The following is a 24,919-nucleotide window of genomic DNA, read 5'->3' as shown; positions in this document are numbered from 1 at the left end:
AAAAAGATTTTTATAAATTTGAACACGTTTGGCTTGAGTTCAGTTTAAATGTAGGTGCTAAACTTCATCAAATGGTTCAAAACACATTTAAAGTCTGAATTATTCGTCCTGATTTAATAGCCCATGTATATTTTCCCCAATTTCTGTTTAATGGAGAGATCTTTTGCCACATGGTATAACTCTCTCTTTCTCTCCCAAGTAATAAAGTTTGTTACAAGAATATATCTCATTATTTTGATATGTCATTATATGACTTGGTCATGATGGTAAGAATAGGCATTATTATGAGATTAATTATTACAAGAAATATCTCATTATTGAAAGTAAGTCGTCACCTATTATTACTGAGAAAGTAAGTCTATGTTTCACACTGTGACATTATGATAAGATTTCCTATATATTTTTATTTAACGGGGAAACTAGCTTACCTGCGTCCAATCCCGGCTAACTTCTGGAAAGGTAGAGTAGCCAATAGCGTTAGAGATAACAAGAAAACCAAGTCCCGCCCTAGGACTCACAAAAATCCAAAATGTTTCGCGCGAGCAGAGAGAAGAACCAGCGAGCGAGCGGAGAGAACTGATCGCGCGCGCGCTGTAGGCATGACCTCGCTCGCGAGAGCGTACATCGTGCGCACAGATGATAATGTGCGCGCGCGGGACTTGTTTTCTCGCGCTGGATCAGTTGAGCGCGCGCGTGAAGATCCCCTGTGCGCTCGCGAGCTGTAATTTTCTCGCGTGTAGACCTGTAATCTGCTCACGGTTCACTTCTCCTCACGCGCAAACATCACCGCTGCGCTCGATTTATATTGGCATTGATTTGCCGCCATAAGACGAGTCGGACATGATATTTAAGATCCCACATGAAATTTAAGACCTCCTTATGGAAAATTACAGAATTTAAGACATTTTCAGACCTTAAAAATCGAAAATTTTATTTAAGACATTTTAAGACTTTGTAAGGATCCGCGGGGACCCTGTATTTGTGGAACAAATATAACAAACACAAAAAACCTAGGGGCGACCCGGTGGCTCAGTGGTTAGCACAGTCGCCTCACAGCAAGAAGGTCGCTGGTTGTCCCGGCTGGGTCAGTTGGCATTTCTATGTGGAGTTTGCATCTTCTCCCCGTGTTCGCGTGGGTTTCCTCCAGGTGTTCCGGTTTCCCCCACAGTCCAAAGATATACGCTATAGGTGAATTGAATAAACTAAATTGGCCGTAGTGTATGTGAATATGTGTGTATGGATGTTTCCCTTTTTTCTATTTTGTACTATTTTCAGAAGTAAAAATGAAAACAAGTGTAAAATGTCATAATAGCGAGATGCTACTTGTCAAAATCTGTACGAAAAAAAAATCAAATGTTTCTCAAGAAAAAAAAAAAAATCTAAAATCCTTCTCACAAAGAAAATGTCATTTCCACCTAGAGCCAAAAAACACCTAACTTTGGGTTTTCCATATTTCACCCAATGTTGGGTTAAAACCAGTATATGACTTATACATTGACGATAAGGGGGTCAACCGTTTTGGTTAGTTTGTGTAATACATGCTTCAGTTATTTACACATTTATTTTTAGTTATGTCTGGTTTATTAATGAAAAGTATTTACGTTTTCAGCCTTTTGAGGGGTATTCAGTGTATTCTGACCTACAATATTCTCTCAGTAGCATTTCAGATGTTGGGTTAAACGACAAACTGCATCTAATGAGACTTTATTTCAGGCTAAATGTTGATATAAACTCCTATTTTACAAGAAAACAAAAGTCTTGTGAACTCGATGTCTATCGGGGCTCCAGATCTGCCAATTTCTGACTTTATTCTCGATTAGACTGATTGGCATGATTATGCCTTCACAATGGTTTGAGCCATTACAGGGGTGGTCAAATGTACATTTATGTTATCTAATATTTTAATTATACAGAGTAAAATATTTCTCAGTATAAAAGGACTGACCCCCTCCCCCCTGTTTTGACATTCTTAAAGGGGGATCAAGTGTTAATTAGGGGGGTCAATCCCTCTAAAACCCCCCTGTAATTCGCATCCTGGTTAAAACAGAGCATTTTTTAGACTTTAGTTTCTTAGACTAACATTTTCTGCACTATATTCATGATTCCAAATAGAAACGATAAGAAAATACCTTTTGCGGTTTCACAGTGGTTTTAAGCACTGGATAACACACAAGTGTCAAAACTCCAAGATAATCAGTTTTATGATTATTTTTTACTGTAATTTATTTTTACAGCGAAATTTCCTACTTTAATACAAAATGTGTTATTAAATAATTAAAGTTTTTGTTTTTGCAGGTTGAACCTCATTGTACTGCAAAATATATATTTATTTTAGACAAGAATATTATTAGATGTTATATTAATGTATTGTGTATATATTTCAACACAGTTAAATATTTGACGTTCCAATTTAAATGCTTAATAGTCTTTCCAAACATTGCTACTTTGAGATGCTATTTTTCAAAACATTGCATTGAAAAATCTGTATACAAAAAAGGACAAAAACAAGATTTTAAACACATTAATTTGATACAAATAGGTAAAGGAGAAAGACACTTGTACTGTCATCAAGACAAAAAAACTTGCAAATGAGCAAAAAAGAAAGGAAAACACTGCAAAATGTGCAAGAGGAGAAATAATACAGGAATTATAACATTGTTATAAATAATGTTTTCTCATCATGTGGCCTTAAACATCAACAAATGTAATTAAAATTATTTTTTCAGAGTACAATTTGACAATAAAAATCAAATTGCAGCTGTAAAAACGGATACAAATCTGTAAATGTAAAGTTTTTCTATCATCTTAAAAGATGAACTCAAAAGAAATAAATAACGGTGATGTGTACAAAGTGGTGTTTTCACGGCTCTCGTCATACCTGTGTGAATGTTGGCTCGTTTCAGCAGTAGAGGAAGACTCTGCACTCCATCAAACGAGTTAAAGTGATGAACTCCCTGATGGAGGCCATACATCCCGTTCTGGTGCTGTTGATCAGGAAGAAAGTTCAGCGCAGTCCATCAGTTTAGACTTAAAACAGACTTATATTTGCTGGTTACCTGTGGAAGTCCAGTCAATATGGTGGAGCGGCTAGGTGAACAACTGCTGACGGAGGTGAAGGCGTTCTTGAAGATCAAACTGCGCTTAGAGAGAGCTCGGAGATGTGGAGTCTGGACCACTGTGTTATTGTAGACATCAGTCTCAAACCCACCATCATCAGCTGTGTGATACAACGTAGATACAACATTAGCACAACGTTAATACAACATATGAGCCAAACAGATTGAGATATAGATGGTTTATATTCGCAAATTCGTTCATTTAAATGGTCCCTATTATTGTTTACCATGCTACTTTGAATATTCGGTCTGAAATCGCATTTAATTATGACTTTAAAATAACAGTAGCACTATTAAATTGACTGTCAACAGTGTTGTACTTTGATAGTCATTGCTTGCTAGTATGATTTCAATATTTATAGTTAGCAAATAATACTTTTATGAAATTATATTAACGTTATTAAGAATGTGCGAATATACAACCAAGACACCAGACAAAGCTTAGTTACAGAGAATAGCTTAGTTATTCGGTAAATTTAGTATTTATATACACGTAATTATGTCTAACTACTCATTACAAACACGTAATTAATATGTTACATATTACTACACACCAATGATGAGAAGTACATTTCTACTTCTGCATCCTCCTACATCAAAACAAAGCAGAAGACACAACAACGTCCACGCGAATACAAACGCCATTTTGGTGTCATTTGAGTGTAGTGTTGTTAAAAAAGCTGACAAAAAAGTCTTGAGAACTTTGTTTACTCTCCGCGAGACAAACTTCCGCCATGTGGGTCCATCACATGACCACGATCAGCTGACGGAAAGCCTCTGCCTATCGCGTCGCGCGTCCATGCTGACGTCACTCACAATAGTGCTGTTGTCGAGTCTGTCAAACAAACCGCGTTAACCGCTTTGATTCCTTCAATGTTGCAACTGTAAATGTCTGCTATTTAGTAAATAATGAGGTTCCTTCAAAGCAGTGTTTCAACTCCGATGAATCACGAGGCTCAAAATCTTCTCTGAGGTTTGATCTTTAACTTGAATTTGCTCTCTGCTTCTGAACATTGATCTCAACCTGCCTTTTAGTTCACGAAAAAGGTTATAAAACTATATAAAACGCGATTGTTGTTGTTGTTGATGATGATGTTTGTGTATTTTAAAACACATTTTTATTTTGCTTTCACTTTGGTTTTAAGCACTGAATAGCACACAACATCTTTATAAATGTCATATGACTCGTGTCAAATCTCTGAGCTAATCAGTTTCATGGCGAAATTTCTTACTTTAATACAAAATATGTTATTAAATGGTGTATTACTTTTAATTGCAGTGTTAATTTTCTGAATTATTACAATCTGTTTTGCAGGTTGAACCTCATTAGTGTACTGCAAAATATATATTTTTTATTTTATGGAAGCTAGTCAGTTATTTTAATATCATATCAAGAGTTCAGATGCAAAAACCTCTAAGTGCCGTCTGACATTTCCATCGAAAACGAACATTATTCTCATCCTTCTTTGATTATGTTGAGATATTTCACTTTAAAGACCAGGAAAAGGATTATACTTTGCCATAAAAGTGATGTTACTGAACATACACACAGGAGTCTGAAAAAAAAAAAAAAAGCTAATTTAGGAGAAAATTTTCAGACGGCATTTAGAGTTTTTTTTGCATCTAAACTTTTCATATATTATTAGACGCCATTGTGTTATTATAGACATCAGTTTGAAAGACATTTAGCAAATTATAGTTTTGAGACCAGACATGATCAGACTCTTACCATGCTTACCATGCTCTTACCATAAAACAAATTTTGTTAAAAGTTTAACTTCTATTATACAAAATTTTTATAAAGAAAGTACTTTAATGGGCATTTTTAAAAAGGTACCACCAGGAAGAGTTTAAAATTATTTATCAAGAGTTAAAATGAAATATCATATTTAACTTTGAATATATTTTTGTTTGAATTGTAAATATTTATGTTTTATAGATTTGTCTAAGTAATTTTTTTGTTGTAATATGAATTAGTTTTTATCGTGTAATATTTTATGTATATCCATTTTGCCACGAAATAGCCATAAGTTGCTGATGTGGCAATAAATAAATAAATAAATACATCGGTTTCAAACCCACTATCAGTGCAAGATAATGTAGATACAACATTAAAACAATGTCAATGCAACATACGAGCCTAATAGATAGCTAGAGGTAATGATGGTTTTAAATTCGCAAGTTCGTTCATTTTTGTAATTATTGTAATAGTTATTGTACAGCAATAGAATTTTTATTTTAGGGAAGCTAGTCAGTTATTTTAATATTAAATATTATTAGACACCTCACCCATGTGTTATTATAGACATCAGTCTCAAACCCACCATCATCAGCTGTGCAATGTAACGTAGATACAACATTAAAACAACGTCAATACAACATAGAAGCCAAACAGATTGAGGTAAAATTGGTTTTATATTTGTAAATTCGTTCATTTTTGTAATAATTGTAATGATTATTGTAGTGCAAAATATACAATTACTATTTTAGGGAAGCTAGTCAGTTATATTAATAATAAATATTATAAACTTCCGAGTGATGGGTTGCAGCTGAAAGTGCATCCGTTGCATGAAACATATGCTTATTAATTTAGCGGTTCATTCCGCTGTGGCGTCCCCGGATTAATAAAGGGACTATGCTGAAAAGAAAATGGATGAATGAATATTATTAGACACCACTGTGTTATTATAGACATCAGTCTCAAACCCACCTTCATCAGCTATGCAATATAACGTAGATACAACATTACAACAACGTCGTCAATACAACATACGAGCCAAATAGCTAGAGGTAATGTCTGTTTTATCTTCGCAAATTCATACATTTTTCTAATAATTGTAATAATTATTCATACATTGATTTTCTTGTCGGCTTAGTCCCTTTATTAATCTGGGGTCGCCACAGCGCAATGAACCGCCAACTTATCCAGCAAGTTTTTACACAGCGGATGCCGTTCCAGCCGCATCCCATCTCTGGGAAAATAATGATTATTGTACTCCAAAATATATAATTTTTATTTTATGGAATCTAGACAATTATTTTAATATATAAATTATTAGACATTATATTAATCAATTTGAACATATTTAAAGAGAGTTAGATGTCTGATATCCCAATTAAAATGCTTGAGGATTTTTAGAAAATGTTTTACATCAATTATCTTACAAAATTCATCTCTGGATGCATTTATGATGATGATTATTATGTAATTAAAGCAGTTGGCTTGGGTGCCGGTATAAGATTCTGACTGTATGATAATCTTGGATAAAAATTTCACGGTTTCACAGCATTGTGCTTACTGCTAGAAAATATATCCTTTTTAAATATCTGGGTAAAATCAAAAACCTTTTTCCCCTTTGAACACAATATATTTTATTTTGAGAAACATCTATAATATTTTGAAACGTTAAACATGTCAGGCTAAACAACTCCAATGAATCATTGACTTCTCCTGTCTTCATTTGTTTTAAAGACACTGATTTCGTTACGATTTAAAACGGCATCTTTGGAGATAATTTCTGCTGGAGATACCGTTGTACTGTTGTACTCACACATACCTTAGAAAAGGTATCTAAAACCTTGACTTTTCCAAACCGCGGTATACCTTAAAAACGATTATCTTCCCATGCCTATAAGCAATGCCACAATCATTAATTGTACTAAAAAGAAGTTTAGCTCTACTGTGTCTTCTTCTGTTTGTTTTCCAGAGTTTGAGTCTTGTGATCATGACTTTTATTGCTTACAGTCACGCTGTCTTTGTGGTTTTATCAAATAACATCCCCCACTTATGTTATGATGTTCAAATATCCACAGGTTTACTTCTCAAAAGAACAAGAATGGAGAATCAAGAAGAAGCTTTGCTTCCAAAGCAGTCCAGGAGATCTTGTTTACACATGTGATCAGTAATTGCTCAACCCTTTCTATGAACTGCATGTTTAACCGCACCCATTAAGTACATCCTGGATGAAGAATGACTGCTCTCTTCATGATCCTGGACTGATTCTGATCTGAAATCAGTGGTGTTTTTTATGTGGTGATCTGGATCTTGTGATGGAGCCTCATACCTGCTGGTTTCCCGCCCTGCGCTCTTGTTTTCCCATAATCACCTGGTTGCCCCGATATAACCTGACATGGCTGAAGATGGACGTGATCGCCGGTCTGACCGTGGGTTTGACGGCGGTTCCTCAAGCTCTGGCTTATGCGGAGGTGGCTGGTTTACCTGTGCAGGTAAACATATTCACAAACATTCAGCAATTCGAATTGAAGAACGATTTCCGTGTTCACACCAGTAAAATCAACTTTGGTGTGATTGCTAGGCCCAGACGGAATCTGCGCGCACAGAATTCTGCAGATTTCCACAGATTTTTAGCCCATCATAAATTCTGTTTATTTATTTAATTAAATGTATGCTAATCTATATTTATTCAGTTTTTTTAAGTTAACTACAGTAATATTATTAACTAATATGAAAATGTTCATCTGATTTATGTACAATCCAGTTTGTACAGTAATATTTTCTGTCTTTTAGTAGAGATATTATATGAGAAACTTGCTTTGTGTCCCAAATAATGGATCTAATTGGATTTGCATTTTAAATATAAAATAAAAGTTATATATATATATATATATATATATATATATATATATATATATATATATTTTTTTTTTTTTTTTTTTTTTTTTTTTTTATATTAAGGTTTTAGTTATGATACTCCCAAAATAATTCCGCAGAAATCCGCAGATTTTTTTCCAAAATTCTCAATGGAAATAACAAAAAACCTCCGCAGATTCCGTCTGGCCCTAGCAATTGCTCTGTTGTGTTGTTCATGTGAATGAGTGTGAATGCTGACTTTAAAACCTTTGTTAGCACCAAACAAGACTGGGACCACTAAAAAGCTTCCAAAATGAAGTCTGATCCGGTTACACTGAAATACTGTATGAATGCAACAAAAGCTCAAAAGATCTAAATGAATGAGCTATAAACAGGGCGTTATGGCCAAAACTAAAATTTGTTACAATTTTGAATGAGGGGAGCACAGTGGTTCAGTGGTTAGCACTGTCGCCTCACAGCAGGAAGGTCACTGGTTCGAGTCCCGGCTGGGTCAGTTGGCATTTCTATTTGGAGTTCTGCATTTCATGTGGGTTTCCTCCAGGTGCTCTGGTTTTCCCCACAGTCCAAACATATGAGCTATAGATGAAGTAAATTGGCCGGAGTGAGTGTGTGTGTGTGTGTGTGTGTTTGTGTGTGTGTGTTTGTGTATGTGTGTGTATGAGTGTTTCCCAGTACTGGGTTGCAGCTGGAAGGGTATCCGCTGAGTAAAACCTATGCTGGAATAGTTGGTGGTTCATTCTGCTGTGGCGACCCCTGATAAATAAGGAACTAAGCCGAAGTAAAATTAATTTTGAATGTTAAATATTACATTATATTTGTTTTCTAATTTTGTTGTCTTTAGTGGAAGGATATAATTAGATTTTTCAACTTAACAAATGTAACATTAGTAAAATAATTCATTTCTTTAATTAATCCTGCTTCTCTGGGATTTTCACTTATGTAGAATCTGGTTATTTAAATAGCAAAACACTATAGGAATGATGAATGCTTGATTCTGATTGGCTGATGGATATTTTAAGGTGTGGCGTTATTTTCATTTAAACAATGGCTGAAGTAGTTCCAGGCAAGACGGCATTACAGTTTCATATCACTACGCTGAATGATTTCAGTTATTGCAAAGCCTAAAATTGTCACGAAAATCACAACAAAACAAAACAAAAGGCTTTCAATGAGATGCGGAAGAATCTAGTCCTACACACTGGAGCAGTTTAAGGTCAAAAACCTGACAAATTTCTGAAATACAGCATCTGAACAGCATTGTTAGGTGTGGTAATCGTAGTATAAGCAAAATAACTGCCTCCAGTCCGTTAAGGTGTGCACTATTTCGGAATAATTCAACGGCTCATGATTATCAGTTTTACTTTTTATAATATTAAACTATTTATACTGTATTTATGATCAAACAAATACTTGGTGAAGATAAAAGGCAACTTTCTGAATTATCACAAATCATAATTATATACATTTTTGACCATAAATCTGTGTGTTGTGCTTGTGTGTTTTTCAGTACGGTCTGTATTCTGCATTTATGGGTGGTTTCATCTACTGTATATTCGGCACGTCTAAAGACATTACTCTAGGCCCAACAGCCATCATGTCTCTGCTGTGTTCGTCCTACATCACTGGAGATCCTGTGTTTGCTGTGGTTCTTACGCTGCTGTGTGGCGTCATACAGACGGGAATGGCTCTACTGAGGCTGGGTGAGATGGAAAATGTTTTAAATAAATAATAATAATTATAAATATGGAAATAATTATAGGATCAATGAATTTATTAGGTATGAGTTTAAGTAAAATGTTAATATTTGTTTTATTCAATGAACACTGTAAATGAAATGCTGCATCCCAACACATATCAATTAAGTTAACTTAATCATCTTTACCAATTTAAGTGGATTGAACATAAAACAATTAAGTTGTCCCAAATAAACCTTAAGAATTTCGTTATTTCAAATTCAATTTTAAACAAGTTGTTTAAACAAGCAGCAAACATCATTCTATGAGTGAAGGTCTTATAACCTTTCTTGCATATTTCATTTTGGATATTTTCCCCCAGAAGTTCAGAATGAGGATTTTTTTTTATTTGTTGTTCCTGAAAACTAGGCTAATTCCACCAAATATGGATTTCATAACTTTTCTTAAGCTACAATTGAATGAATATCCATAAAAATATGGTACTTTTTTATTTGAGGTGCAATAAAATCCTCTAAATTAAAAAAACAACCTATTTTAAATTGGTATTATTATAAAATAAAACAACGTTCAATGTAGATTTGAAGTCAGACGTTTCAAATTATCAGCGTGAATTGCGGCTGGCGAGAAGTGTGAGCTGACTTGACAGTCTGTAAATCAGTGTCGTCTTGAAAACAGGAAGCTGGTGTATCTTTAACTATTAGATTGTATTACTTCCTGTGCAACTTCCTCTTCATGTCTGTGAAAGTGCAGACCAAAGTGTAGCAACAGGTCTTTGAAATGCGACAGCTGAGGTTGTAGAAGCGGCTGAGTTGAATAATAAATCACACCTCAGAGGGAACTTGTTGACGGCGATAAAAGATAATATTGTTAAAGTTATTATTATTATTTTTGTGTAATGAGTAATAAAAAAAACATTAAAAGCTTTTGTGTTATTGAGAGTTTTTTTATGATTGTTGCAGATTTAGGGCCTTATCATACACCCGGCGCAATGTGGGGCAAGGCACAACGCAATTGTTGTTTGCTAGTTTCAGCTCGGTGCAAGAGTCGTTTTGACATTTTGCGCTACGCTTTTTAACTAGCAAATGCATTTGCGCTCATATGTGCACCCATAGGTGCTCTGGTCTAAAAAGGAAGGCGTTCTGAGGCGCACTGCTGGCGCGTTGCTATTTTGAGAAACTATAATAGATTTTTCAATAGACCAGAACAAAGCCGGTCTAAAGTCCAGCGCAGAGCGCGTTAGTTATGCGCCTCGCTTACACACTGCTTAATACACACAAGATGTAGAGCAATATGCAAATATCTTTACATATGAAAAATAATTAAAATATTAAGGATATATATAGGATATAATAAGGATATATATAGGATATAAATATAAATGATAAAAATATTAAAAAACAAATTATTTTCCAGGCTACATAAATTTAAAAAGCACTGCCTTTATGCCTTCTTCATCTCAGGAGTCTTTTTTAGTTCATTCATAACAATTTGTTTTTGTATAATGTTATGATTATTAGCAGTATTATTTATTATATGCATATATGCATAAGCCGTTCAATCTGCAACTCATCACTGGGAAACACCCATACACTCTTATTCACACACATACACTACGGACAATTTAGATTTAGGAAATCCACGCGAACATGGGGAGAACATGCAAACTCCACACAGAAATGCCAACTGACCCAGCCGTGGCTCGAACCAGCGACTTTCTTGCTATGAGGCGACAGCGCTATCTACTGCGCCGCCTAATGTTTCTATAATAAAAAATTAAATCTGCCTAAATTGATTATTTACATTACGATAATATGAAATTAAATGTATTTTTACTGCTTTTTACAATAGCTAAATATAAATTGAATCAAATAATCAATTTTTCTTTTATGCCAAAAATCATAAGGATATTATATAAAGATCATGTTTCATGAAGATATTTATTAATTCTCCTACTGAGAATATATCAAAACTCTAATTGAAATACTTCATTTGGTCAACTTAAAAGGTAATTTTCTCAGTATTTAATTTTTTAACCTTTTTTTTAAAGCTTTTAGATTTTCAAATAATATCTTGTCCTAACAAACCATACATAAATGGAAGCTTTCAGATTATATATAAATCTCTATTATTAGTTTTAAAGGACACTTATGACTGATTTCAGCCAGAGTCACGTATAAAAAAAGGATAAATTATAACAAATAAATAATGTACATAAATCATTGTTTTCAGAAATATTATCACATTAATTATACTTTTTTAAGTTTAACCTCATGCATTTTTTGCATAAAAAAATGTTTTTTTTTCTATATTTAATGTATTTTTTTATGTTTTTATTCTTGAATTTGACAGTCAGCTCATCTGCTTGTTGGTGTTTGTTTATCAGGGTTCCTCCTGGATTTCATCTCATATCCAGTGATTAAAGGCTTCACCTGCGCGGCTGCGGTCACCATCGGCTTCGGTCAGGTCAAGGTCAGAGCTTTACTCGCAATCAATCACTCAGCTTCTCTTCATAGTCACTTTATTGATCCTAAATGTGCTTTGTTTCACTTTCACTTTAAATTTCCATATTTTCACGTTCAATCCACTTCATTTGTCTTGCAGAACATTCTAGGTCTGAAAGAGATCCCGCAGCAGTTCTTCCTACAGGTTTACTACACATTTCACAAGATCCCTGAGGCCCGGTGAGCTCTGATTTATGTCTGACCGATTACCATTGGTCAATATGAAATGGATGCAGTTTAGTTTGTTTTTGAGTATGAAAAATTATGGGGCGGAGCTTGATTTTATTTATTGGGAATCGATTGGATGGTTGAGGCTTGTTGACAGCCAGGATTTGGGATATTTATCAGCTACAATAAACTACAAAAAGTTCAACAAACAAGATGTTGCTTTTGTTTTCAGAAATTGTTTTCATTCCTAAACTAATCAAGTGAGTAAATCTGATTCAGTAACCCTTTTATTCATAGAGAATCATTTGCTATATTTCTAACTGAATCAGCTGTTTTGAAAAAATCATTTGAATTCATTCAGGGACTTGTCGCCACTGACTAGTGGTTTTATCTACACAACAGAGTCACTGTTTCTGTTTTGCTAATAAAAATAATTCCAAGCAAAGCCAAAACGAAACATTTGTGAGTCTTAGTGAATCTTATTTTGAACTAATCAGACGAGTGAATGATTCATTCATATAAACAAAAAGGTCACTTGCTTTGTTTCTCAGTGAGAGTAGTTTGATTCTTTAATTCTTTGTTTCTCAGTTCTTTTCTGTTGTCAGCAATTGTTTGAATGACACATTTAGTCAATCACTCATTTAAAGAGGGAGTCGTTGCCTCCTGCTGGCAGTTTTAATGATATATTTATCAATTTTAAGCACAATTTTGTCCCTTTTTTAGTTTTCGCTAATGAAAATAGTCCAAAAACAAGATTAGAAAGAAAATAACTTGCATTGTTTCTAAATGAATCATTTGAATGCATCATTTAAATAACTTCAGAGACTAGTCCACCACCTACTGATGTTTTTTTATTGCCAGTAGTGCCAAACAAATGCCAAACAAATGCCAAACAAATGCAGAACATTTGTATGTATCAAAGCTACAACATTTTGCTTTTTAGTGAAATCGTATTTTGAACTCATTAGATGAGTCAATGATTCAATGTTCCATTCATAAAGATCTATTTCTTACTTTCTCAGCTGTTTTGAACAGATTTGAATGGTTCTTATTAAGACCTACTAAAAGTTTTAGTCTCATATTTGTCTACTTAAGATGCCAATATTATCGAATATTTTCACCAATTGTTTCCCCAATAAAAATAATCCAAAAATGTTCTTTAAAGGAAATTACTTGCATTGTTTCTAAATTAATCGGCCATTTAGGGTTATGAGGATGGTGAGGCTATAAGAGCAGTGTCCTTTGAATTTATTGAGGCACTTGTCGCTACATACTGGTGTGTTTTTTTTTTTTTTTTCAATAAACATTTGTGCATCTCAGAGCGTCACTTTTTTTTAATGAATGTTTTGGACTCTCAGTAATTATTTCAAACCACACTGAACAAAGCTAAACTGAACTGAACTTAAACACTAAAAACTGAACTACCCTGATCCAGTTACTATGACCATTTATGTGAAGCTGCTTTGACACAATCGACATTGTAAAAGCGCTATAAAAAAAAAGCTGAATTAAAAAATTGAAATTGAATTGAATCTTATTTTTAACTAATCAGATGAGTGATTCAATGATCCATTCATAAATACAGTCACTTGCTTTGATTCTCAGTGAACCAGTTGTTTTGAACAAATCATTTAAATGATTCATTTAGTGAATCGTTGATTTAGTCAGAGATTTGTTGCCTCTTACTAGTTTTAATGTCATATTTATCTATGTAAAACACACTGTTGTCTGATTTGTTAGTTTTGCTGGTGAAAATCACCAAAAACAATTCCCTACATTGTTTAATGGATTGTTGCCTACTGGCAGTATTATTATCACATTTATTTATCCTATAACAAGTCTAAAGCAACCAATGAAATGAAATGTCTAAGTATCATTAGCAAAAATATATACATTGATATATAATTTATTGAGAATTTTCTCTAATCTGTGTTTTCTTAGAGTAGGAGATGTGATTCTGGGCCTGTCCTGTTTGTTTTTCCTGCTTATATTGACATTTATGAAGAATTCTCTGAGTTCGGCTGAAGACGAGGCTTCGTTTCTCGTGCGATCTGCACGACAGCTGCTGTGGAGTTTAGCTACTAGTAAGTGCTCTGAAAGCCTTGTGTATATTAATGATAAACAATATATATTGTTATTAATGTCTATTTTCTGCTGGTGTCTTCAGTTCGTAATGCACTGGTGGTCATAGCAGCGGCGGGTGTCGCATATTCGGCTGAAGTCACAGGAAACCATTTCTTCAGTCTCACGGGGAAAACAGCAAAAGGACTGCCTCCTTTCAGAGCACCGCCCCTTTCAGAGACAATAGCCAATGGCACGGTTATTACGTTCAGTGACATCGCGAAGGTGTGCATAAAGATTTTAGCTTTCATATTGCATTTTTCATTGTTATATTATGAATACATAAATTAGAATATGAATTTTAATTATATATATTATTTATAATATGATTTCTAGCAAATTGAAAAAATATTGTTTGTTTTTCTTATATAAAATGTATTTTAATATGAAATATAATGCAGTTGTATTAAAATTCATTTATAAATAAGAATATAAATGATCTGAGGTATTAGGATATTTTATTGATATAATATGTTCGATTTATACAATGTAAAACATTTAAATATTAAAAGTATCTAAAAGCAAACTATTTTGTAAATATTTTATAAGGGCTGTCTATTAATGGAGATAATCACGATTATTCTTGGTTTTATTACAATGTTTAAAAATTATGCATTTCAACAGCATTTACAAATAACAAAACTATTTAAGGTATTTAAAAGGCTTAAATATTTTTGCATATCAATAGTATATTTATTTATTTGAAATATTTAAATTTCAATCAAATATAAATCTTTCTTTAATATTTCTTAAAACACTATTAAAATACAATTGCTTTGTGTGTAAATTAATATTAAATGCATTAAAAGAGCTAATATGTTTGATTATACAGTATAAACACTGATTATTACAATAAAATATAATATTGAATAAAAATGGGAAGCTAATAATTAAATGCGTAATATTAATTACTTTATTGCACTACTATTGTCAGCTTAGGCTGTCTATAAAATAATACAATTATTTATTATGATACATTTTAAAAACAATAAATATTTTAAAGCAATCTAGTGCCCCCTTGTGGCTGAATAAGTATGACATTACAACACATTTTAGAGATTTAATTAATCGCTGAGGTGTGAATTTGTCAGGATTTAGGTGGTGGTCTTGCTGTCATTCCTTTAATGGGTGTTTTAGAGAGCATCGCCATTGCGAAGGCATTTGGTAAGGACCTTATTCTCTTTAAAATACACTTAAAAGTGTACTTCCATGCATCTGGCTATACTTTACAGTCTTTTCTCAATGCAGGCAGCAAGAACAACTACAGAATTGATGCAAACCAAGAGCTCTTCGCCATAGGTGAGAGTTTCCCTTTCTGTTTCTACTATTTAGCTTTTTTGCTTTTGCGCTTGTTATTTATGAGACTACCTAAACAACATCAAACTTTTAAAATGACTCAAGATGTTCTGTTTAAATATGCAAATGAGTCCTTGTTAATTATGTGCTGATTTGCATACATTTCTAGCGCATTAAGTCAGGTTTATTTTTTATTTATTTATTTTTTTGGAGACATTAGAGTTAAGGAGGTTTTTTGGAAATCTTTTTAATAACCTATATATTTATTTATTGATAATTTTTTATTTGTAGAATAAATATTGGACATATTTATTATCAGCCAAATTACTGTGGCTGTGAACAAATCCCTTTGTAAAAACAGAATACAGATATGAATAAAATTGTGCAGTTTGGTGTACGTGAAGCTGCTGAAGTGGAAATGTATGACTCGTATTGAGAAAATAAACATTTTATAAAATGCCAAACAGTCCAATATTTCAATGTAGAGAGATTTATAAAAACGGTGTTTGCCCTTCAGTGTCTCATCAAGTGTACATATACTCATGGCACTGATGCTTTTGCAGGTCTGACAAACATCATGGGCTCGTTCGTCTCAGCGTATCCTGTTACAGGAAGCTTTGGAAGGTCAGTCTGTGTCTAAACACTCACATTAAAGCTATAATTTGCCCAAAAATGACGATTTCCTGTTCATTTGAAGTCCACCTGAGAGGTTTTAACTTTCTGTAGTAGAATAATAAAGAAAATTTGATGCCCAAACTGTGATCTTTAGAGATATAAAAGTGAATTTATTTTTTATTTCTATTTCTGCGACGTCACGGGTGAACATCAGCATAAACTACTATGAAAATGAAAACTTCAGGTACAGATTATGGGCTTTACTCAGCATTAAAGGCTACTTATGTGAGTTTGAATACCATTCTGCGTGACATATTTTGCCATACTGAATGCGGAAGAAGTTTACCTCAGATCTTGATAATAAAATAACTAGCATTTTGAAAATGAACGTTAGAACTGGGATGTTAAAATATCATATGTCATATAATGTATCAAATATGTTATCATCATTACTCAGCATGTGCTTTCAATAATATTAAATAGGTTTAATAATTATTTATTAGATTATAAACCACAGCATTTCTGAATGGCTGGTATTTAAATGTTTCTGTCTGTCATGTCTGGTGCAGACAGACAAACTAATTATTGCTGAAATCTTGTCTCGTTTTGCTAGGACTAGGGATGTGCACATAAATGCTCGAGTATCGATATATTGATACTCAGAAGATTTTAATTTGGTATCGATATTTTTTGAAGTATCAAATATTTTGACTATATTTTATAATTTCTGCATGACAAAATGTTTTAGCGCTGTCTACAGGATTGTCAGTGACACTTTGTATACAAGACGTTACACTAATCAACCTGCGGCGGAACGTGACGTGAGCGATCATGTGCCTTTCAGATACTCAGCACACGCAAGTCACACACTTCTGCATTAATACGGAATGACACGATGGCAGAGACATAACGCAGCCTGTTGTGGTGCTCATCAGCTTGAAAAGCATTGCACAAGCAATATTTGTGATAAGAAAGCCATACACATTACAAATGTTTTGCCAAAGCATTTATGAAGTTTCCATAAAGAACACACACACACACACACACACACACACACACACACACACACACACACACACACACATATATATAAACTTAGTTAACACAGCAAACAGAAGTGTAGTATTATAATATATACTGTAGTATAATGATAATAATGAAATAGAAATAAAAATAAATATATAAATAAATAATAAACCAGCTCTCTCCTTCTCTGTCGTTACCATTAGAGGAATAAGAATAAATATAAGGGTGTGTGCGTATCTGTGCAGTGTGTAGATTCAATATGTATGTGTGTGCAGTGTGTATTTACAATATAGATGTGTGTGCGTGTATATATCACACACACATACTACAGTACATATATATATATATATATATATATATATATATATATATATATATATATATATGTAATGATTTTTTTCATTAACATTATTTTTTAAAATTACATTAATAGTTTAAATAATAAGTGGTATCGATATCTGTATCGTAAACATTTTAACAAAAAGTATCGGTCTCGTATCGAATTTAAAAATTGTGGCATCGCCCATCCCTAGCTAGGACACAGTATACTAGTCCTACACATAGGAGCAGTTTGAGGAAAAAAACCTGACACGTGTTTTGATAAACAACATCCAGATTATGTCATTAGGTGTAATAACAAAAATATAAGCATAATAATCAACTTCAGTCCATTTAATTATAAGAAAATAGTGCACGCCTGAGTGGTAAAGGCAACAATGCCTTCAATAATCCCTTTACAAATTGCATTCGTGACATTCATAATGCAATGGTTAATGGATGCCAACCATCGAGGACAACATAAACCTAATACACAAATACACTTCATTAAACATCTAGACACAGACATCACCTGTAAGCTATAAGATTGCAGGTTAACTATGTCTGTATATAATAACTTAGATTTGATTGCAGCTTTAACATAATTTGATTGTAATGCAATAATGTGCAGATTTCTTTTTCATTTCAATTCTATTCAAGTTTATTTGTATAGAGCTTCTTTTAAATAAAAAAAAAAAAGCTTTTAACAAACTGTTTCGAAACCATGTTTATTGTTAAAAAAAAAGCTCAATACAAATAAACTTGAATAGAAATGAAATGAAATTATTTGAATGTGAAAAATCTTAAAAATTAAACCCGATCTGAATATTTTTATGGTGGACGAAGTTGTGACTGACATAACGTGAAGTCATATTTATTTTTTTTAACATGTGCAAATTTCAGACTCTGTGTGCAATGAACTTAAATTCCTTGTGAAATCTAAAAGTACAAAGTTTATTTTGTTAGCAATTCATTTGTGCAAGCTAATCAAGTAAAAAAAGTTTGTTTTGGTAATTTTCAATACAAATTTGAGCATTTGCTTCTGCGTTTGGAGTGGTTAGGCTTTTCTTGATGACTTCAGTTTACCGGCTTCAGCCAGAATATTCTTAGCCACGGTCCTTGTACCGATAGTTTGCTATAAGGGAATGCAATAAGAAAGCCCCACCCCTACTAGATATTCCATGTCCGTTGGAAGTGCATCAACAAATGCAGATTTTAGCTGTTGTTTATTTTTCCTTCCAGAACGGCTGTTAATTCTCAGACTGGAGTGTGTTCTCCTGCTGGAGGAATCATCACAAGTAAAACTCACACTTTATGATGGCGTTGATGTTGATAAGGATGCAGATGTTATAATGTCAGTACGTGTGTGTGTGTGTGCAGGTGTTATAGTGCTGCTATCACTGGCCTTCCTCATGCCGCTGTTCTTCTACATCCCCAAAGCGTCTCTCGCTGCCGTCATCATCTGTGCTGTGAGCCCAATGGTGGATTTCAGAGTGCCGCTGCACATCTGGAGAGTCAAGAGTGAGAATTTAACATCATGTTCACATGAAATTGCATATACAAATATTCGAAACATATTATTAAATGTAATAAGGATTCATTGATTTTTTTATTTTAATAAATATATGTATTTTTTTTAAATATACATACACCATTAATCTATTTTAATATTTATAAAAAAATTTTTTTTTTATAAATTTGTAAATAAATATAAAAATTGTTTAAAAAAATTTACAAAATCATTAAAATAATTTATTATTTACATTACAATAGTTATATATTTCATGCACTATTATTGTAGTTTGTATTCAGTTTTAACTATATATATATATATATATATATATATATATATATATATATATATATATATATATATATATATATATATATATATTAGATATTTTTTGCATATTAAATATATATATATATATATATATATATATATATATATATATATATATTTACAATGCATTATTTAATGTAATAATGATTAATTTAATTAATTAAAAAAATAATTATAATCTTTTTTCAAAAAAGTACATATCCCCTCCATCTATTTTAATATTTATAAATATTATTTTTTATAAATTTTAATCCATTTATATTTATACATATAAAAATATTTACAAAATCATTAAAAAATATATTATTTTCATTACAATAATTACATATTTTATCCACGATTATTGTCTTACGTATACATTTATAATCTATATTTTAGATATTTGTTATTTATTGTAATAGATATAATGATAATAATAACTGTATAACCATTCATTAGATGAAATATATAATGTAAATCAATATTTACATTAATGAGATGCATTTAAATACGTCAATTTATCTAAATAGATGATAAGCACCTTAAACTGATCTTGATTTATTCTTCTGTTTCGTCAGTTTCGGAAAACAGATAAAATAAATGTGTTCAGTTACAAATTATGATGAAAAATTATTATTTTTGAGTACGTATTACAAATGTAAATTGTATTAAAAATGTAGATTAGAATTGTTTTATTCTCAAATTTAAAAAAATTATAATGGGCTTAATATAAAGTGTAAATAAATATTAGTATTTTATAATTAAGAATATTTTAGCTAAATATTTAAATAAAATATTCAAAATTCACTCAATATATAACTGCTATTTAAAAATGTATTTAAATTTTCCACTTTTTACTATTTTAAAATATATATTTTAGATGTTTGTTATATATTAAAAATCATATATAATTATTCAAAACACATTATTACATTTAATCATGATTAATAATAAAAAAAATAAAAAATGTATCTTGTTTTGATCTTTTTAAATATTTATAAATATTATTGTTATGCATTTTTAAACATTTATAAGTTGAAAATATTTACAAAATCATAAAACAATTTATTATTTTCATTACAATAATTGAACATTTTATCCACTATTATTGTCCACATTTTTAGATATATATTTTAAATATTCATAAAATATTGTAACAGATGTTATGCATATTAATAATTACCTAATCATTTATTATACGAAATATACAATGTAAATAAATATTTCTCAGGGCTTGATCTGCTGCCGTTCTTGGTGACGTTTCTGCTCAGTTTCTGGGAGGTGCAGTACGGCATTGCGGGAGGAGTGCTAGTTTCTGCGTTCATGTTGTTGTATATCATGGCCAGACCCAAAGTAAAGGTGAGTTCAAAGAGGTTATATTTTATAAAGCATCTGTATGTGACCAGTGAGTTGAGTTTTAACTCGTGTGCTAGACGAAATCACAATAAAATTGACAAATTATCCAAAACAGATTCCAAGCTTGAAGCAAAAAAAAAAAAAAGAAATATGGTGGAATTGGGTTAATAAAAGGTCTGTCAGGAAATTGATCAATTATCATGATAGTCTTTGTCACGATTGTGTGATGAATGAAAATCTGCTACTTTAAAACAACCCACGTGCATTGGTAAGCCATTAACTGTGTGTGTGTTTTGTGTGTTTTGTGTGTTTTGTGTGTTTGTGTGTGTGTGTGTGTGTGTGTGTGTGTGTGTGTGTGTGTGTGTGTGTGTGTGTGTGTGTGTGTGTGTGTGCAGGTGTCTGATCATGGTGTTATAGTTCTGGAGATTGACAATGGACTGAACTTCCCCTCGACGGAGCATCTCAGCAGACTAGTGTACAAACACGCTCTTCATGGTGAGACACACAAATACACATATACACTTATAGACACAAACACACACCCACACAAGTAAACATGCATGCACTCTCTCATTCTCTCTCATATACACAGGCAAATGCAAACACATGCACTAACACAAATACACACAATCTCAAACAAACACTCACTCTTTCACACACAACACATTTATACACACAACCTCACATAAACACACTCTCTGTCTCTTTCTCTCTGTCTCACACACTCACACATAAAAACAAAAACACATTCTCACAAACACACCAATACAAAAACAATGTTACTCTATATCTCATAAACACACACGCACATAAAAACATAGGCACTTATACACAATTACGCATACATGCAAACAAACAAGCACACACTCGCACAAATACAGACACACTCTCTCTTACACAGACATAAACATACACACACACACACCCTTTCATTCACTTATCTGTTGTCTGATGTTGATGGTGTTGTGTCTTGTCGTTCAGCATCTCCTCCTCGCTCTCTGGTTCTGGACTGTTCTCAGATCAGCTCCATTGACTTCACTGTGATTCACGAACTCACTGACCTGCTCAAACAGTTTCAGATCAGGGGAGCAGCACTGATCTTCACTGGACTCAAGGTGAAGCTCTGCATATTTACTGGATATCTGTGGACGTCTAGATATTAAACAAAAACATACAGAAATGAGATGCATTCAAATATGTAAACATATGTTTTGCCATGAATATAACCGATGCTGCTGATATGGCATTAAAACTTATTAAATCAATAAAATATGTAATGGGATCTGAATAGATAATAAGCTCTATAAAATGATCTTGATTTATTCTTGTTTCGTCAGTTTTGGAAAATAGATTAAATTATTATTTTTGAGTACGTATTAAAAATGTAAATTGTGGACAAAAAAATGTAGATTACAATAGTTTTATTCTCAAATTTAAAAAAATAACAATGTGCTTAAAATGAAGTTTATATAAATATTAGTGTTTTATAATTAAGAATATTTGCATCTATGTATTAAAAATATTTTAATTCAGTCATTAAATTTATAAATACCATTTAAAATGTTATTTAAATTTTTACTTATTTAACTATTTTAAAGGGCACCTATTTTACCCCTTTTTCTAAACTTAAAATAGGTTTTTTGTGTCTCCAGAATGTGTCTGTAAAGTTTCAGCGCAAAATCAGATGTTTTTCTTGCCTGTGCCTTTAATGCAAATTAGCTGGTTCTCCCCGCCCACCATTCCCAAGTGCATGTCAATGCTTGTAGCCTTCACAAAGATAAGCAGCACAGTGACAGACAAGAATGGAGCAGATCTTCCTTACTACAGTAAGAACTTTCCCAACTGATATTTGATATATTTGTTGTGGAGCTAATTCAAGCCTTTCTGCAACGATGAGTCACACACAATGGCTGTGACCGAAACCGCCTACTACTCAGTAGGTACTGCATTTGAATTTAAACGTACTACTCGGCCGTTGGAAAAGTACGTTCTATACAGTATGCATGTAAAAAGTATGAATGGAATTCGGACGTACTACATCCGCCATTTTGTCATGGTCATGTGACCTACCTGCGTCAGTTGCTTCACTTCACTCCCATTCATGAATTCTTTCACGAGGCATCATGGGATAGCGCGGAGTGCATGGGATATGCACTTCAGAATCTCGCCAGAAGTAGTAGGTCACAGGTGTCAAACTCAGATCCAAAAGGGCTGCAGCTCTGCACAGTTTAGTTCCAACCCTAATTAAACACACCTGATCAAACTAATTAAGTCCTTCAGGCTTGTTTGAAACCTGTGTGTTTGAGCAGGGTTGGAACTAAACTGTGCAGGGCTTCGGCCCTCCAGGAATTGAGTTTGACACCCCTGTAGTAGGTCATTCGGGTAGTTCTCGCATACTGATTTTAGCGTACTGTATAGTATGGAAATATGCGGTTTCGGACGCAGCCATTGTCGTTATGAACATACACACACATATTTAGCTTTGCACTGTTTTTGCACAGCAAAAGTGGCAGGATACACATTAATATACACTACTGTATGGACAACTATTAGGTAAATGTACTAAATAAACCTGCTTTAATGTCCACAAACCGAGACAGAAGCGTCTTCTTTTGTAATTGTACTGATACTATGCGGCTGTGATGATGAATTACAGTGATTTTACTGTGTTTTTTACAAACATGCACTGTTTTAAGTTCATTTCAAACTTGTAAAATTTATTTGATTTAGTTGATCACAGAGAGCTGAGATCTTGGAATCCCAGTTGCTTTCCACATGTCCTGTCTTGTGGATATGATTATAAGCCTTAAAATGGAGACATGTTAATATGGGGCTGTCAATAAATTCGGTGGGCAGGGAAACTGCACTGCTATGTCACATTGCGGTGGGCTTCAAAACAGGAGGGATTTAGATCCTATTTTAACGTCAGGAAATTTACTGAAATTTAGGAGACTTGTGTTTATCACCCCAATATGACTGTGGACACACACAGTTATCTCAAAACAGCTTACAAAAGTTGATTTTCATCATATGTGCCCTTTAAAATATAATAAATACCGTAAATATTTAAATATAAAAAATATAAAGTCTAACCAAACTTTTTAAACAACATACTTCAATGTTTTGTTTCTCGATTATATTCATTTGTTTGGAGTTGCACACAGTATAAAAAAAATGTAAATATATTTTAGGTCATTTGTAAGGCATTTAATGTTATATGCATGCATAGACATATAAATGTCAAGTTTTCTTTCTCTATTTCTTTTTCCTTTTCAGCCGTCAGTATTACAAGTGTTGTTGCTGGCAGATCTTCCTGCGTTCAGACACACAGACACTGTAGACGAAGCGCTGCAACTCCTCACCGCAAACATTCACTACAACCAACATCTCTAACAGCCAATCGCATGCAAGAACTGATCACCTGACCACCAATCAGCACCTCAGAACTCTCACGATTGGCTACACGAAATATTCTGCGCACACCTCTGACCAATCAGCACTCAGGAAAAGAGACTATTGAGGAGCAAAGTTACATGACGACCAAATGATGTTTTTTTGCACTAAAAATAGTGTTTTTTGATATTGTGAGACTATTTTATGTTGTTGTTTTAAACTCTAAATCACATGTATAATGCAATTTTAGCATCATGCTCTTATTTTTAACACTATAAATATTTAAATCTTTGTTTTTCGGGATAAAAAGCACTAAGTATCACAGATTTTTACATTATTCATGATGTCTGATGTCATCTAATGTCTCTTTGTCTGCAGTTCATAATACTTTACAAATAATACGGGTTGTCATTTGTTGATGAAACTTAATCTCCATCAGGATTTTTAGTCTGTTTTAAACTGACGCAGACGGAAAGTGATGAAAATGATTTCTGCACAAACAAAAATCATCTCTTTTGAAATTAAACTGACATGATCTACAGTGGCTACGCTTGAAATGTGTTCAATAATGTCATTTTAATATCTTTAAATGTAGAGTTTAAAAACTTCAATTACATAATTGATCAATAACAGGGTACCCCCAGAATCTACAAAATGAAATTCAAGGCTTTTTAGGACCTTTTTAATACCATTTAAAATGAAATTCAATGCCAACTTGAGAGAGAGATTGAGAGTTTACTTTCATTCTCTCAATCGCAGTGATATAGAAGCTTCTGCTTAAGTGTCGGTGAAAGACTGTCAAGAATACACATGCAGTGAAATTGAGCACAGTTTCTGTGTTTTTTAGTTTGACTACTGTAAATACTCGCGCTCGCCTCCCT

At 32.9% G+C, this 24,919-nt stretch overlaps 2 protein-coding genes across 10 annotated transcripts in view; one reads left to right on the top strand and one right to left on the bottom strand.

Moving 5' to 3' along the window:
- sgsh (N-sulfoglucosamine sulfohydrolase (sulfamidase)) overlaps positions 1 to 24,919 on the bottom strand; it is a 330,538-nt gene that overhangs the window by 8,453 nt on the left and 297,166 nt on the right. For 3 of the 9 annotated variants that reach the window (XM_073936642.1, XM_073936638.1, XM_073936637.1), the window contains 5 exons: positions 21,571 to 21,797; positions 18,873 to 18,974; positions 7,223 to 7,335; positions 3,057 to 3,217; positions 2,879 to 2,984 (listed from right to left, as the gene is read on the bottom strand). In XM_073936642.1, coding sequence (XP_073792743.1) covers positions 2,879 to 2,972 — 94 coding nt within the window. In that variant the 5' untranslated portion in view covers positions 2,973 to 2,984; positions 3,057 to 3,217; positions 7,223 to 7,335; positions 18,873 to 18,974; positions 21,571 to 21,797. Of the gene's footprint in view, positions 1 to 2,878; positions 2,985 to 3,056; positions 3,218 to 3,670; positions 4,059 to 7,180; positions 7,336 to 18,872; positions 18,975 to 21,570; positions 21,798 to 24,919 lie in introns of those variants that run through there. The other 6 variants (XM_073936643.1, XM_073936644.1, XM_073936640.1 and 3 more) reach the window with 3 other exon arrangements.
- On the top strand, positions 3,949 to 24,582 carry slc26a11 (solute carrier family 26 member 11). Its single transcript, NM_199767.1, is given in 16 exon segments — positions 3,949 to 4,089; positions 6,930 to 7,343; positions 9,236 to 9,428; positions 11,806 to 11,891; positions 12,024 to 12,103; positions 14,033 to 14,175; positions 14,259 to 14,437; positions 15,304 to 15,376; positions 15,461 to 15,511; positions 16,072 to 16,132; positions 18,710 to 18,765; positions 18,848 to 18,988; positions 20,521 to 20,648; positions 21,041 to 21,140; positions 21,627 to 21,760; positions 23,922 to 24,582. Coding segments are annotated over 15 exon segments (1,719 nt in total). The 5' UTR covers positions 3,949 to 4,089; positions 6,930 to 7,166; the 3' UTR covers positions 24,039 to 24,582.

Source organism: Danio rerio, chromosome 22, assembly GCF_049306965.1.
Source record: "Danio rerio strain Tuebingen ecotype United States chromosome 22, GRCz12tu, whole genome shotgun sequence".
NCBI lineage: Eukaryota > Metazoa > Chordata > Actinopteri > Cypriniformes > Danionidae > Danio > Danio rerio.
The sequence above is the reverse complement of the archived record's forward strand: the minus strand, read 5'-3'. Positions and strand labels throughout refer to the sequence as shown.